General features: G+C 36.8%; 1 protein-coding gene across 1 annotated transcript in view; it reads left to right on the top strand.

Annotated features, from left to right (window-relative positions):
• The window catches only part of NUP62CL (nucleoporin 62 C-terminal like), a 75,700-nt gene that overhangs the window by 25,122 nt on the left and 34,542 nt on the right, over positions 1-16,036 (top strand). Inside the window, exons 2-4 of the mRNA XM_045863933.3 lie at positions 7,100-7,204; positions 8,705-8,803; positions 13,441-13,600. Coding sequence (XP_045719889.1) covers positions 7,147-7,204; positions 8,705-8,803; positions 13,441-13,600 — 317 coding nt within the window. The 5' untranslated portion in view covers positions 7,100-7,146. The remainder of the gene's footprint in view (positions 1-7,099; positions 7,205-8,704; positions 8,804-13,440; positions 13,601-16,036) is intronic.

Below are 16,036 nucleotides of genomic sequence, written 5' to 3'. Positions count from 1 at the left end.
ATTCCAACCAAAAATTCAAAGTGCCTAGCAATAAACTTTTAAAATGTGCATGACCTATATGAAGATAACTCCAAAATTCTACTGAGGAATATAATAGGAGACATAAATAAATGAAGACACCCACTAAATGTGCAGACTCAATATACAAGAATGTCATTTATCTCCACATTAACCTACACATTTAATGTAATTCTTATAAAACCACAATGGGAATTGTTAAAAAACAAAATTCGACCGAGTAAATTTGAAGATCTAATTGGCTTTTTAAGTGATTTATGAATTGGGCAGCATCCCATCTAACAAGTAGAGAGATGGTCTGAGGAATTGTACAAAATGGAAGGTTTTTATGGGAAGGAGGGTGGGGCAAGAAGTTATTCGCAAAAGAAAAGAAAGGATTGTTTCTGGCCAGACATCTTTTGGGTGGAAGGGAACAGCAGGTTTTTTGTTTTTTGTTTTTTGTTTTTTTATCATGCAGATTACCTCCCTGGTGCTGATCAGGAAATTTCAGATTGATTTTTGAAAGGTCACATTTCTGGAATAGATTGAAACTGTAATTAAGTTGTGGTTCCCTGTGGTGGGGGACAAATGACTCCCAAATTGGGCTTGTTTTTTTTAAATGGAATTTTTTTGAGGAAGGAAAGGAAAAGAGGGACTTGACTATAGTTGAGTCAGAAGTTTAAATGGGGGAATAAATGCATGAGACTAGTCAACTCTTACCCCCCCTCCCCAGAGAGAGAAAGAGTGCACTCGAGCGAGGTGGCGAGGGGCAGTGGGAGAGAGAGAAATCTTAAGCAGGCTCCACACCCAGCCCAGCCCAGAGACCAGTGTGGGGGCTCCATCTCATGACCCTGAGATTATGACCTGAGCCGAAGTCAAGAGTTGGTCGCTTAACCAACTGAGCTACCTAGGCGCCCCTCAACTCTCTTGATTTTTAAGGAAAGTAATGATGGAGTACTTGTAGGAAAATACATGAAAATGTATGTTAACTTTATTCTCTTCCTTTAAGTTTAAAATATTGTGTAATATAAGAGCACATGAATTCTAGTGCTATAATAATTGAAACTTTCTTGCGGAACAGTGACAGAAAAATTTTAAAGTACAGAAACAAAACCTGGGTCTGTGAAGATGGCGTTTCAAATCTATGGGGAGAGAGGATGGGGTAGTGAGTAAATGAATTGCAGTAGCTGGCTAACCAGCTGATTTGGGGGAAAGGGGATGAATTTTTACCTAAGAAGATCATTAAAAAGAAAACCATGGGTCCAAAATGGTATCATTTAGGTTAAGGCCCCAAGTCAGTAAACTAGGGCTTAATACCTAATCTAACTGCAGTTTCAACCTCCCCCAGAAATGTAAGTCTTAACTGGTCAGTCAGGAATTTTCTGATAAGCACCAATGAGGTAATCTGTCACATGGGCCCTCTCCATCTCCCAAAAGAAGATGAGGTCATCTGCATAATAAGATTCTCTGCCCTTCCCCCTAAGAGAAGGTGATCTTGCCTGAAACAATTCTTTCTTTTGCTTATAACTTTCTTGGCCCACCTTCCTTCCTATAAAAACCTTCCATTTTTGTATAATTCCTATGAGCTCCCCTCTACTTGCTAGATGGGATGTTTCCGGATTCATGAATTCTTTAATAAAGCCAGTTAGATCTTCAAATTTACTCCATTGAGTTTTGTATTTTAACAAGATCAACCAAAAGAAATATGGGTAAATTAAAGGTAGAAAATGAAGCCATAAACGTTTAAAAAGCACAGGTAAATATGAAAATATGTAAATAATATATCTTGGGTTGGGGAAAGGACCTTTATTTATGTATAATTTAAAAATTTGTAATATATTCAGTCAGATGGTTCAAAAATTAGACCATACATAGTATACGTGGGTATACTGTCCCCCATCTACCCTGTATTACCCCTACCCGCTCCACCCCCTCCATTCAGCTGACCACTGTAATTGTATGTATCCTTCCAGAGTTTCTCCATGGATTTGCTAGCAAATAAAAAAAAAATATTCTTAGCCCTCTGCCTTTATTTTTTTTTTTACATAAATGATAGTATACACAGTGCTCTGTACCTTGCTTTTTAAACTCACAAACTTTACACACTTACTTTAAACATTTTGGAGCTCTTTTCACATCAATCAGTATATAGACAGCTCCCTCAGTATTTTTTTGTAGCATCATAGAATTCCATGGTCTAGATGTGCTACAATTTATCTAGTCCCTTGCTGGTGGGCATTTAGGTGTTTCCTCATTTGTTAGTACAAACAGTGATGTCATGGCTCTCATTTTACATGTCATTTTACAGGTGTGCAAGTACATCTTTGTGGATAAATTTTGAGAAGAAATATTACTGGTTCAAAAGATAGGTTCACTTGGAATTTTTCAAACAGCGGCACTTGTTTTCTAGAGGGACTATACCCAATTTACACTCCCATTAGGACCCTCAGAGGCTGCTTGTTTGTTCACAGTGTCCTTAATGGAGTGTGTTACTAGTTTTTTATTTCTTCCCATCTGGTTGGTGAAATTGTTCTCAATATAGTTATAATTTGTGACTTTTTCCTAAAAATGAGGTTGAATACCTTTTATATGTTTAAGAGGGGAAGCCTTTTGAAACATATTATGGAGACATAAACCATAAAGGAAAAAAAATGATGGAAAGATTTGACTACATAAAAAATAAAACCAAAATAAAAAAACAAATGACAAACTGGAGCTGGGATGTTTTTGCAACATTTTTTTTTAGAGAGGGGGAGGGAGGAGGGCCGGCAGAGGGAGAAGGGGAGAGAGAATTATAAGCAGGCTCCACACTTAGCACGAGCTTGATAGGGCTCGATCTCACAACCCTGAGATCATGACCTGAGCTGAAATCAAGAGTGGTCACTCAACCAACGGAGCCACCCAGGCACCCCACAACATTTGACTAAATAACCTTAATATACACTTCAATAATAAGACAATACTCTAGTGAGAAAATCAGCAGATGCCATAAATAGGCAATTTCGGATGAGGAAATTAAAGTAGCCGTTAAACCCGTAGTAAAAATTTAGCCTCACCTGTTGGTAATGAATTATAAATATTAAAACACCTTTGCCGTAAAACTGATCATCTCTTTAAAAGTATACTACATGTGGTGCTTCTTCTAGATGAAACATAGGGCTATTCCACGATACACATTTTAGATAGTTGAAGGTATATAGTAGTGTTCCCAATTCCTTCCCAGCATCTCCCTATCCCCTTCACCCTCAGTGGCCCTAGATCTTTTGGATAGCAGAGTCTTAACATTATATATTGCCAAGAGTTGTTCAGCAGTTGGATGTAGGCAGCAACAGATTCAAGTGCAGTTACTTATTAAGTACTTTTTTCCTTTTGAAGAGGAAATAGAATGTCATTATGTATTGGAGTCTGGAAAAAGTGGGTTCAATTCAGCAGAAACTTTCACTGAGTACTTGTTACCATGTGCCAGGTACAGTGATCTAGAATGAGGATGAAGAGATAAACTTTGTTTTCAGTTAACCAATGAATCTCATTTGTGTCTTTATGTACTTCATTTCTTTAGCTTTATTTTTTATATACTCTTTATTTGAAATTTTAAAGCAAGAGGCAGGTAATCTGTTTTCTGAAACTTTATCCCAGACTTCTATTTATTATTTTTTTACAGTTTTATTATTATGTAATTCACATACCATATAATTTACCCATTTAAAATGTACAATTAATTGGGTTTTTAATATATTCACTGAGTTGTGCAGTCATTACTGCAGTCAATTTTAGAATATTTTCATCACCCTCAAAGGAAACTCCATACCCATTAGCAGTCACTGTCCATTCCTCCCTGCCCCAGTCCCTGACAACCAAGAAACTGCTTTCTGGCTCTAGACTCCCCTATTCTGGACACGTCATATAAAAGGAGTCATAAAATATGTGCTCTTTTGTGATTAACTTCTCTCACTCCGTGTAATGTTTTTAAGGGCTCATCCATGTTTTAGCATATATCAGTGCTGCTTTTCCTTGTTATGGCCAAATAAAATTCCATTGTATGGATATACCACATTTTATTTATCCATTCATCAGTCGATGTTCATTTGGGTCGTTTCTACCTTTTGCCTGTTATAAGTAATGCTCCTATGAACATTCACGCACATGTTTTTGTGCAGATATATGTTTTAATTTTTCTTGTGTAGATACCTAGGAGTAGAATTACTGGGTCATACGGTAACTCTATGTTTAACGCATTGAGGAAGTGTCAGACAGTTTTCCAAAGTGGCTGTACCATCTTACATGCCCATTAGCATTGTATGAGCTTCCCAATTTCTCCACATCCTCACCAACACTTGATATTATCTGGCTTTTTGATTATAGCCATCTGAGTCAGTATGAAGTGGACTCTCATTGTGGTTTTGATTTTTAATTCCCTAATGACTAATGACATTGAGTTTGTTTTCATGTGTTAGATGGCCATTTGTATCAGCAACTTGGCATCTTTCTGACCATCCTTTTGTAGTCGCCTCTCCCTCTGGCCACAGCCTAGAAAGAATCTCTACTTTTAAGGATTTACGTCATTAGATTTTGCTTACCTGGATAATCCAGGATAATCTCCCTATCTCAAGGTACTGAACCTTAATCACATCTGTAAAGGCCTTTTTGTCAAGTAAGGAAATATGTTTGCAGGCTCTGGGTATGAGGAGGCAAGCTATCTTTGGGGACCATTTTTCTGTCTACCATACCATCTTAACAATACTAAATCTTCTGATCCACAAACATGAGATCTTTCCATTTATTTAGGATGTCTTTAATTTCTTGTAGTGATGTTTTATATTTTCCTGGGTATAAATCTTGCACTTCTTTTGTTAGATTTGCTCCTAAGTATTTTTTGAGCAATTATTAGTGGAATGATGTTCTTAATTTCATTTGTGGGTTGTTCATTGCTGGCATATAGAATTGTAATTCATTTTTCTGTGTTGATCTTGAATCCTGCAAATTTGCTGAACTTGTTTAATGTTCTAATAGATTTTTTGCGGGGGGGCTCCCTTAGAGTTTTCTGTATTCATGATCAAGTCACCTGTGAATAGAAATAGATTTATTTCTTTCTTTTTGACCTGGATGCCATTTATTTTGTTTTCCTGCCTAATTATTCTGGTTAGAACTTCTAATGTATTGTTGGGAAGAGCAGACATCCTTGGTTTGTTCTTGATGATAGTGGGAAAGTATGCAGTCTTTCACCATTAAATATGACGTTAGCTGTGGGTTTTTCATAAATGCCCTTTATCATGTTGTAGACGTTCCCTTCTCTTCATAGTTTGTTGAGCATTTTCATCATGAAGCTATGTTCGATTTTCTCAAATCCTTTTTCTACTTCTATTGAGATGATCCTGTTTTTTTCACATAATACCATAATCGAGGTATAAATCACATATCTTAAAATTCACCCTTTTAAAATGTGCAATTCTGGGCGCCTGGGTGGCTCAGTCGTTAAGCGTCTGCCTTCAGCTCAGGTCATGGTCCCAGGGTCCTGGGATCAAGCCCCACATCGGGCTCTCTGCTCTGCGGGAAGCCTGCTTCTCCCTCTCCCACTCCCCCTGCTTGTGTTCCCTCTCTCGCTGTCTCTCTCTGTCAAATAAATAAATAAAATCTTTAAAATAAAATAAAATAAAATAAAATGTGCAATCCAGTGTTTTTAAAAAATATTCACAGCGTGTGCAACCATAACCACTATATAATTCCAGAATATTTTCATCACCCCAAAAAGAAGCCTGGTACCCATTAGCAGTCACTCCCTTTTACCCCCTCCTCCCAGCTCCTAGCATCCACTAATCTACTTGCTGTCTATGGATTTGCCTATTCTTGACATATTCTGGACATTTCATATAAATTGAATCATACAGTACGTAGCCTTTTGTGTCTGGCTTCTTTCATTTAGGGTAATATTTTCAAGATTCATGCAGGGTGTAGCATGTATGAGTACTTGATTCTTCTGATCTCAGGAGGAAGACTCTTCATCTTCCTCTTTCCCTAGTTACCCCTGGTAAACTAGCTGGCCTACAGCCTAAATTTTTACTCTCACAAAACTGCTTGCTTCCTTTTAATTGCTTAGCACCAAAATCTCCATTTTTTTTTTTTTCTTGAGAGAGAGTCCTTCAGCTTGAATTTCCTCACACCCCTTTTCAAAAAAGGCAATACTTTTGGGTATAGCTTGGGAGCTCTCTGTTTTTATGGGCCTCCTTTACCCCTGGGCAAAACCTTTGAAACAGTGCTGTGGGTGCTATATAGGGCTAGTTTCCTCTGACTCTCTTGCTTATTGCTTCAGGCATGGAACCTCAGCCCTGTAAGTGAGCTGGGACAAGGAAGTCAGGGTAGGGGTGATGGGGCCCCCATATTCTTAACCTGTTGGGCCTGGTGTAGAACCTCTGCCCTATGAATGAGGGCTGACTTAAAGGAAGGGAGTCCCTCAACTCTTGGCTGTACTCACCAGGAATTTCAACACGTTAACACTATGTGTTGGAGGTGATTTGCTGGCTGCTTGCCTTTCCCAATGAAATACTGTGTCCCTTGGTTGGGAGCTGGGGCCAGTGTTATTGGCCACTCTGGCCTGGAGTGTGGCTTCCTTCAAGGTGAGCCGGGGGATAGAGGGAATGAAGAGAGTGGGTTGTGGTTCATATGCTAGACTCTCATTGGTATAACTGAGTCTCAGCAGATTTTCTTGAATAAATGTTCTTTATTTGTTGTATATATTTTGGATGATTTCCTAAGATTTCAGATTGTTTTCTATACCAGTTATGGTTGTTTCACTGGGGAATAGGTCCCCAGGACTTCTTATGCTGCAGTTCTAGAAGTGGATCCCCCTCTTAACGTTACCTTTTCAGTAAAGTAGAATTTCTTGGTTATGATGGTGCTAGAAGGCTGACTATACTAAGCAGTACTGATAAACTATTTTTTTAAATCAGGCTTTTATTATGTTTTATTTGTTAGATCTCAAGAGTATCTGATTTTCCTTGCTTTGTTTCAGTTTCTCTGTATAAATGAACCTTGTTATAATGATGTTTTATTTTTTAAAAATTGTTCTTTGGTGACATATTTTTCTGCTTGTTACTTTGACTTTTAGGTTTGGCTTCAGCATCGACTGCTGACGCCACTACTTGTTCAAGCACCATGCTGTTTACTTCAATGTCAAATGCTTCTACTTCTGCGGCTGCTACTGGGCTCTCTTGTAAGTTACTGGTTGCAAAGAAAATACCATTATTTCGCATCAGGCCACTTAACTCAATTTGCCAATATAAGCTATGGATCTCTTGCATCTCATAAATTATCATTATGCTCAAACCCATCTGTAACTGCTGCTATCAATAGTAGCTTTGCTTAAGAACCTAATTGTCATGGCTTTAGCTGTGAATTTTATGTTAACATGATTATTCCAGCTTAAAGTGATAATTTTAAGCATTTAATTCATTAACATTGTAATGTTTTGAAACAACTTCTTGAAGCTAATGGGAATAGGAAGAGTGGGAGTTTTGCCAAGTATATCTGATGGGAAGAAGTCTTATTATCCATGTGAATAAGATAAAATGGGAATTAAGTGTTGGAACCTTGCTATCATATATTCTTCTAGATAGACCAGGTTTGTGGTCCTTACATTTTACCTATCGGAAGTGATGGAAGACAAAAGGCCCAGTTTGGGGTCTTAATTGACACCATGTGTTGCCTTGTGGCTTCTCTCCTTAAAGAGGAACATCTGAATGCGTTGATCTGAGAAGTGGGATATTAATTATCTTGTAACCCCAACTTCTTTGCTATGTATCTTCCATTAGTACAATAACAGCAAATGTTGAGCAATTCTTTCTTACAGGTCCATATAAGCTGACTCTGCTTTTGAGATATCTTCACAATGCCATGACATTTATCGTTAGACTTTGTTATTGTAACCCTAGCTGTAATATGGTTCCCCCACAGGCCTATTATAGCAAGATTGTCACCATTCCTGGGAATAAAACTTGCCAGGAATTGCTCATGCCTAGTTCAGGGTAAAAAATAGTGGTCTCTCATCCCTATCCTCTTGTGAAGCTGGAATAGGCAAACATTAGTTAAAATTGCTGGTTACCACTTGAGTTGTATTTTCTACCAAATAGACTTCCAGTTTTGAGACACGAGTGGGATTCTGGAAGCCTTTTGATATATGTAAGCAACTACAAACAACAGATTTCATGAATATGACCACATCTGAGGTTGGAAGTTATAATTGTTGAAAGCATTCCATTTTCAATCAAAGACTTGCCCTCTGACCTTTGAAAGGCTTGTTTTCATTCCTGTCTTTGATGTCTTTGCCTACCAAATGAAAAGAAATCTCACTCATAGTATTTGTAAAATTAACTTTAATGAGGTAAAACTTACATATAAAATTAACTTATTTTAAGTATACAATTCAGTGATTCTAATAAGATTACTGAATTGCGTAACTACCACTAAAACTGTAATCCAGTTTTAGAACACTTCTCTCATCCAAATAAGATCTCTCAGCCCCAGACAACTACTAATCTATTTTCTGTCTCCATAGATTTGCCTTTTCTGGACATTTCTTATAAATGGATTGAGTAGGTTTTTGGAGTTCAGCCAAAAGTTTCTAAAGGACTCTTCAGATCAAAGAAACTCTATCTAAATTACTCACTGTTTTTAAATTAGAGTGTAAAAGGTAATATTATGTTATTCTCTGCAGTTGGTGCTCCAACAACTTCGACTGGAACATTTGGTGGCATAACTTTGGGATTTGGATTAAAATTCCCTGGAGCAGGTGGAGCAGCTCATACTGCTTCTAGTAAGATTTGAGAATTATTGGGGTGTGTGATGTGTTTGGATGCTCAGTGGAAATGTGCTGTGTAACAAGCAGTGAGAGTGTAGTATTCCATAGTTTTTAGGACTGTTTAAGTAAGTTATGATCATTTCATCAGAGTATGCAAAAGGTACACCAAAAGTGATGATTGCCAAAGTGTAGTGAGACATTTGATACCAATGAAGCTACTTCTTTGAGATGACCGTAATCAACACTGCTACCAAAGTCTTGTCAACTTTTAAATTTAAGAATTTTTATTATTGATCATAGTGTCTACATTGACCCAATATATTGGGATTGATAGTTCTTTTTCCCTAAAACTTAAGTTTTGACCTGTATTAAAGTTGACCCTATCCTAAAGCTGATTACAGGAGTTTCCATCCTAAATTTGTTTCTGCCAGTTAAGAGCTAGTTAGGTTGTAGGTTGACGAGAACTTGGCTAGTCATAGCCTTATATCTTATGGTGAGCTGGGTGGTTAGGGGTCAGTTGCTACTTAAACCTACCATTTAAGTCAGACTCCATTCTAGGAAAATCTTATTTGTTTTATTTTAAAAGTTTACGTAAGGCTGAACAAATCTTTCCTCAAACCTGGTATAAATTAAAAGTCACTCTTTTTTTAAATTTAAAGTAATTATTCCTAAACAGAGATGTCCGCCATCTATTTATGTATTCTTTTGCATGAATGATGCTTAACTGAGCTTCTGCTGTGTATGAGGCAACTGGCCAACCTATGAGAATTGTGAAGAGTGTGTCTTGAGGACTTTACAGGTCACCATATTTGCAAATACCATAACCCATAATTCCCCCCGTAAAATGCTGAGCAAAGAACTGATTCTTTCAGCCGTGGATTGAGTCACTGAAGTATGAATTGGCAGGCTCTTTGGTGACTCTGCCATAACCCATCCCCTCCCCAGCTAGGTCTCAAATTCCTTCCTGCAAACTGGTACCTTTGCTACTAAGCCATCCCTCCTGGCCATTCCATCTACCATTACCTTATATACCCATCTCCTCATCAGACGTATCTCAACTTGACACCCTTAACCCAGTGTTGGTTTTTCTCCCCTACTCACCATTCCTTCTCCCCAAGCATATTTACTTGCTTAGACTCTTCACCTCACAAATCAGCCTTGTAGGGCAGCTTTCAAGTGTCTGTGTCTGTAGATTTATTGTCATTTGGGATTATTCTCTGCCCTAAGTATAATCAGCAAGTTTTAAGAGAAGCTTGCTTGTTATCAGTCTTATATCTTTTGTATGGAAAATGTTTGCTTGGATAGGAAAATTGGGTAGTAGGATGTTTTAAAGGAGGTTTTCACTATTTTATATAATGATCTTTAAGACCATCAGAATGAGATTTATTTAAATGCAAATGTGGCATGCAGTTATTTTGTATTATTTATAGAACTGTGCTTCCTTTTTACTACACAGATAATGTAGAGTTGACTGTATTTAGTTTAGACCAAAGTCATAACTTGCAAAATCAGACTGTGAGGGAACCTTTCGTTCTCAAATCCATTGCTTTTTTGGTATTAATTGAATTGCTATTGTTATTTGAGTATTATCTCCTATGCCAGAGCTAATTTACACCTTTTTAAAATACTGTAAAAAATAAGGAACAAAGGTAAACACTGTTTAAAAAGGTTAAAATAATCATACCATTTTTTTATGACTCAAGATTCTTTTATGTTTAGGCTGACAGGTATTAATTTCCTAAAGGTATTTTTCATCATCTTTGTGGAGATGTTTTGGTAGTGATGGTAGTTGCTTTTTTTTATTATAAAAATCATACACACATGTATATATAATATATACGTATTTCACTGTCTCTAGAGTGAACGGTTTGGTGTTTATCTTTCTAGCCTTTTTTTCCAAACACATACAAACGTACATTGAATTTATTTGTTTTACAAAAATGGGATCATTATAAATATACACACATGTAATCCTAGAATCTGCTGTTTTCTTATATGTCATCTTTGCACATCTGTCCATGCTAGGAAATACATATTACTTTAAAAAAAACAAAACAAACAACCTTTGGGTGACGAAAAGCTTTATAAGAAGGACTCTTTCTTTTTCTTAATTGTTTTTCTGTTTTCTGTCTTGAATGTAGTAGTTAACACAGTGTTTGAATGAATTAATCAATAAAGGAGGGGTCTCCGTAGTGTGATTAAGTTTCAGTATTTCTGGAGGAAGGGTTTCTTTTCAGATAAGATTTTTATTCTCCTATGAAGATTGTGATGACATAGGATTGTAAAGAATGCCACGTGGGATCCAATCTGTAATCTTCCCAGTGTTTTGAGTGATAAATGACCCCAGGGAATCCTTTGTGACTGGGTACGCTCTTTCCCTGTGGTGTTCATTCCACCCTCACAAAGGCTAACCCAAAGAATTAGGGAATTCTTGTAAGGATTCTTGTGGCCAAAAGGGAAATGGAATCTTTTGGAAATCTAACACAGGTATTATCATGGCACTGAACTTTAAAGAAATTGGAATTTAAGAGTTGTTCTAAAGGCAGCTTTAGGAACCTAAATCTATTGCATAAACATAATTCTGCTCTTCTCCCTTAGTCTTCTCTTTTCTGACTTCCCATTGGTTTCCTTACCTCTTTTTCTACCTTACTATTTTAGCTTATTCTTTTTTTTTTTAAGATTGTATTTATTTGAGAGAGAGTGTATGCGTGAGCACAAGCACGAGGGTGGGAGGGGCAGAGGGAGAGGGAGAAGCAGACTGCCCGCCAAGCAGGGAGCCTGATGTGGCTGGATCCCAGGACCCTGAGATCATGACCTGGGCTGAAGGTAGAAGGCACGCATTTAACCGACTGAGCCACCCAGGCGCCCCTTAGCTTATTCTTAATTTTGAGTTGCTCAGACTCCTCAATTCTACTTCATATCTGTCCTCTGTTGGTTCTTTCAACCCCCCCTGCCTATTGTCTGATTCTTTCTACACATTTGGGAATATTTCCAAATTTCTGCTTACAGTCTGATTCCATATTTCTGGAAATATTTCCATATTTCTACCTATAGTCTGATTCTTTCCATAGTTCTAAATTTTTGAAAATGAGATTCTGACCTATTTTATCCCTGCTTGGCTAGAGCTCTCTGTGCCAGACCCTTGTATAGGCTGCCAGTAGTATATGAAATGGATACCATACTTCGGATGCCCACCTTGTCCCAATCAACTGTGAACTAGGAGCAAAGGACAGAATTATTGGAATAAAGAAAGAGTATCTGAGCTTGATCCCTCAGCAGGAATGGAGTCGGCCAGTTTCCCTCAGTATAGGCTGTGCATGTTTCGGCAGGCAGCATGATTTATGTATTTATCTAGTAAGGCCATTAACCTGAAAATATTGCTAATTGGGAAAGCAAGGCTAATGTAAAAGAAACAATCGTGTACATGTTATAATGTATTTTTATAACAAATTTCTTGTTACAGAAGCGGCATCTATTGATTACCAAGAACATTTGAAAACACAGAGAACCAAAAAGAAGAAAACATTTGCAGTCCCCACCAGCCACAGTTTTCTATGAATTTTTAAGTGCTCAGTGTGTAGGAAAAACCGAAAGTGCTATGAGAAGTTCAGAAAACCAAGGGATAATGATGGAGTAGAAGAGAAGTGGGTGGCAAATATGGGGGAAGAAAGAATGTGAGTTAGGCCATGAAATATAGTGAAGATGTCATCTAGAGAGGGCTAGGTTTTTAGTAGGGGTACAATGGAAAAAGACACATAAGAGAGAGGTCTGGGATGTAGATGAAACCTTGAGAGGCTTTCTTTCACCTACTAGACTGGCGAAGATATATGCCTAGCATGGGCTATATTGTAGAGAAACAGTATGGGCTCTAACATAGAGAAACAGGGACTCTGCCCGACTGATAGAAATGTGAACTGGCAAAATCTTTTTGGTTGGACAATTTGGCAAGATATATTAAAATTTATAGCATGCTGACCCTTTGATCCAGCAATTTCATTTCTAGGAATTAATTACAAGAAATATTCATGTAAGTATGCAAAGATATAGATGTGTACAGAGTTTGTATAAGATTGTAATTATTCTCTCCTTAGAAGTTTAGTAGAATTTGTCAGTGAGGTCATCTAGGTCTGGAGGTTTGTTTATGGGAAGAGTTTTGAGGTTTGATTCAATTTCTTTAATGATTATAGGTCTGGTTAAGTTGTAAATTTTCTTTTTCTACACCCACATCCAGGATTTTTAATTTTTAGCAGAAAGGTTAATCCAGATGTCTGGCCTGCTGTATATCACTTCATATTACAACAGTGTTGAGTGCTAAGTCGCGCAACTTTGAATTGAATTTCACATTTTAAAAAACGCTTTCTCTAGGGCGCCTGGGTGGCTCAGTTGGTTAAGCGACTGCCTTCGGCTCAGGTCATGATCCTGGAGTCCCGGGATCGAGTCCCGCATCGGGCTCCTTGCTCAGCGGGGGGTCTGCTTCTCCCTCTGACCCTCCCCCCTCTCATGTGCTCTCTCTCTTTCTCTCTCTCAAATAAATAAATAAAATCTTTAAAAAAATAAAATAAAAAACGCTTTCTCTAGCTTTTATCCTGAATGATCAAGGACTAAATAAAATAAATCTCTCATCTCTTACTAACGTGCATTTTATTTTCCAGCTACAACATCAACAACGACCACCACCACTGTCACGACCACCACCACTACTACCACAACCACCAGTGGATTTACCTTGAACCTAAGGTCACTGACATCATCTGGGATTAATAACATTGTTCCAGTCGGTATTAATTCCCTACCATTTACTTCGACTGTTAAGTAAGCCTGTTTCTTGGAAAATTTGCGTGAATTTCATTTTATTTATCATACACAAGGTGTAATTTGCTTGTGTAGCTTTAGAATAGTGTTTGAAAGTTAGGTAAATGACCCAGTCGAAGGAGCAGATAAAGGATTTCTGTAGCTTAGGAAGTGGAACGATTAATAGCACATCTTTGTTTTATTACCATTATAATGTGATTATTACTGTTACTAATAACAGCTAACATTTACTGTGCAATTACTATATGTTTAGCAATGTGACAGTGCTTTACAAACATCATGTCATTTAATCCTCACAATAACTCTATGAGGTAGGTGCTATTTTTGTTCCCATTTTATAGATGAGAAAACTGGAGCACGTAGAAATTTTTTACTGTGCCCCTGGTAATGGTAGAGCCAGGATTAAAATCCAGGCAGTTGAACTCCAGAGGCTGTATTCTTAGAACCTATGCCATGTTCTTCTCTAATTGTTTTTTTTTAATTAAACCTTTTATTTTGAGACCCTTGTAGATTCACATGTGCTTCTAAGAAATAATACAAAAAATCCTGTGTGTCCCTTACCTAGTATCTCCCGATAATAACATCTTGCAATGCTATTGGTGCAGTGATACAATCAAGATATAGAACAGTTCTATCAGTATGAGGATCCTTCCTGTTGCCCATTTATAGCCACACTTACTACCAATCCCTCCTTTCCCTGACCCTGGGCAACAATGAATCTGTTCTCCATTTCTATAATCTTGACATTTAAAAATGTTACACAAATAAATCCTATATTATGTGATCTTTGGGCATTATTTATTTAATTTTTTTTTAGTCATACTTCCTTGAGGTAAGTTTGTTATGTGCTTCAGTAGTTTGTTCTTTTTTATTTCTGAGTAGTAGCCCATGGTATTGTGGATGTACTATAGTTTAACTATTCACTTGTTGATGGACTTCTAAGTTGTCTCCAGTTTCTGGCTATTATGAATAAAGTTGTTTTTGTATTGTTTTGTTTTGTTTTTGTTTTTTGTTTTTTTGTGTGTGAATGTAAGTCTCATTTCTCTGGGATAAATGCCCAGAGTGCAGTTACTAGGTGGTAGAATTGTTGCATGTTTATTTTTTTTAAGATAATGCCAAATTCTTTTCCAGAGTGGCTGTGCCATTTTACACACTTGACAGCAATGTATGAGGGAGCCAGCTTGTCCACCTTCTCACCAGGATCTGGTGTTGTCACAATTTTTTATTTTAGCCCTTCTAATAGATGTGAAATGTTATCTCATTGTGGTTTTAATTTGCATTTTCCTGATGACTAATGATGTTGAGCATCTTTTTATGTGTTTATCTGCCACCAGCATATCCTCTTTGGTGACGTGCCTGTTTATGTCATGTCTTTTGTCTGTTTTCTACTTGAATTTCTTTTTTTAATTTCAAGTGTTGAGAGTTTTATATATTCTAGGTTCAGTCTTGTCAGATAGGTGGTTCATAAATATTTTCTCTAAATCTGTAACTTGTCTTTTTGTCTTTTTAACAGGGTACTTTGCCAAACAAAAACTTTTAATTGATGAAGTCTAGTTTATCAATTTTTCCTTTAATGGACCATGTTTTAATGTCAAGTTTAGGAGATCTTTGCCTAACTCTAGATACCAAAGATTCTCTGTTTTTTTCTAAAAATTTTACAGTTTTACATTTTGCATTTAAAACAGGAACCACTTTGAGTTAATTTTTGTATGAAGTGTGAGTTTTAGAGCAAGGTTCATTTTTTTTTGTCTTGGGTGTCCAATTTTTCCAGCATCATTTGTTGAAAGGCAGTCTTCAACTTCCTCCATTGAAATACTTTTACACCTTTGTCAAAAATCAATTGGACATATTTGTGTCAAATTTTATTCTGCCTCAATTGGTACAATATTTTAGGAATTTTCCTCTTTAGTTTAATAATATAGTGAATTACATTGATTGATTTTCAGATGTTGAGCAGCCTTACATACATAGGATAAATTCGACTTGGTCATGGTGTATAATTTTTTTTATACATTTTTAGATTAGTTTGCTAGTATTTTGCCTGAGGACTTTGATATTTAAGTTCATGAGAGATATTAGTCCATAGTTTTGTTTTCTTTCATTTTTTATTCTGTCTTCATTTTTGATATGTGAATAATAGTAGCCTCATAAAATGATCTGGGAAGTATCCTCTTCTGTTTTATAGAAGGAATTGTATAAAATTATATAAAAAATTGTTTGTTAAATGTATGGCAGAATTCTCCAGTGAAACCTCTGGGCCTGGGTATTTCTTTTTTGGGAGCTTTTAAGTTACAAATCAATTTCTTTAATGGTTCTAGGACTATTCATTATCTGTTTCATCTTTGATAAGTTCTGGTAGTGTGTGGTATTCAAGGAATTGGTTTGGTTTTCTAAGTTGTTGAATTTATGACTATAAAGTTGTTTGTAGTATTTGCT

Source organism: Mirounga angustirostris, unplaced genomic scaffold (assembly GCF_029215605.1).
Source record: "Mirounga angustirostris isolate CCGP_5_RB_7025 unplaced genomic scaffold, mMirAng1.0.hap1 SCAF_11, whole genome shotgun sequence".
Classification (NCBI taxonomy): Eukaryota; Metazoa; Chordata; class Mammalia; order Carnivora; family Phocidae; genus Mirounga; species Mirounga angustirostris.
Note: the sequence above shows the minus strand (reverse complement) of the source record. Positions and strands in the feature narration are given on the sequence as shown.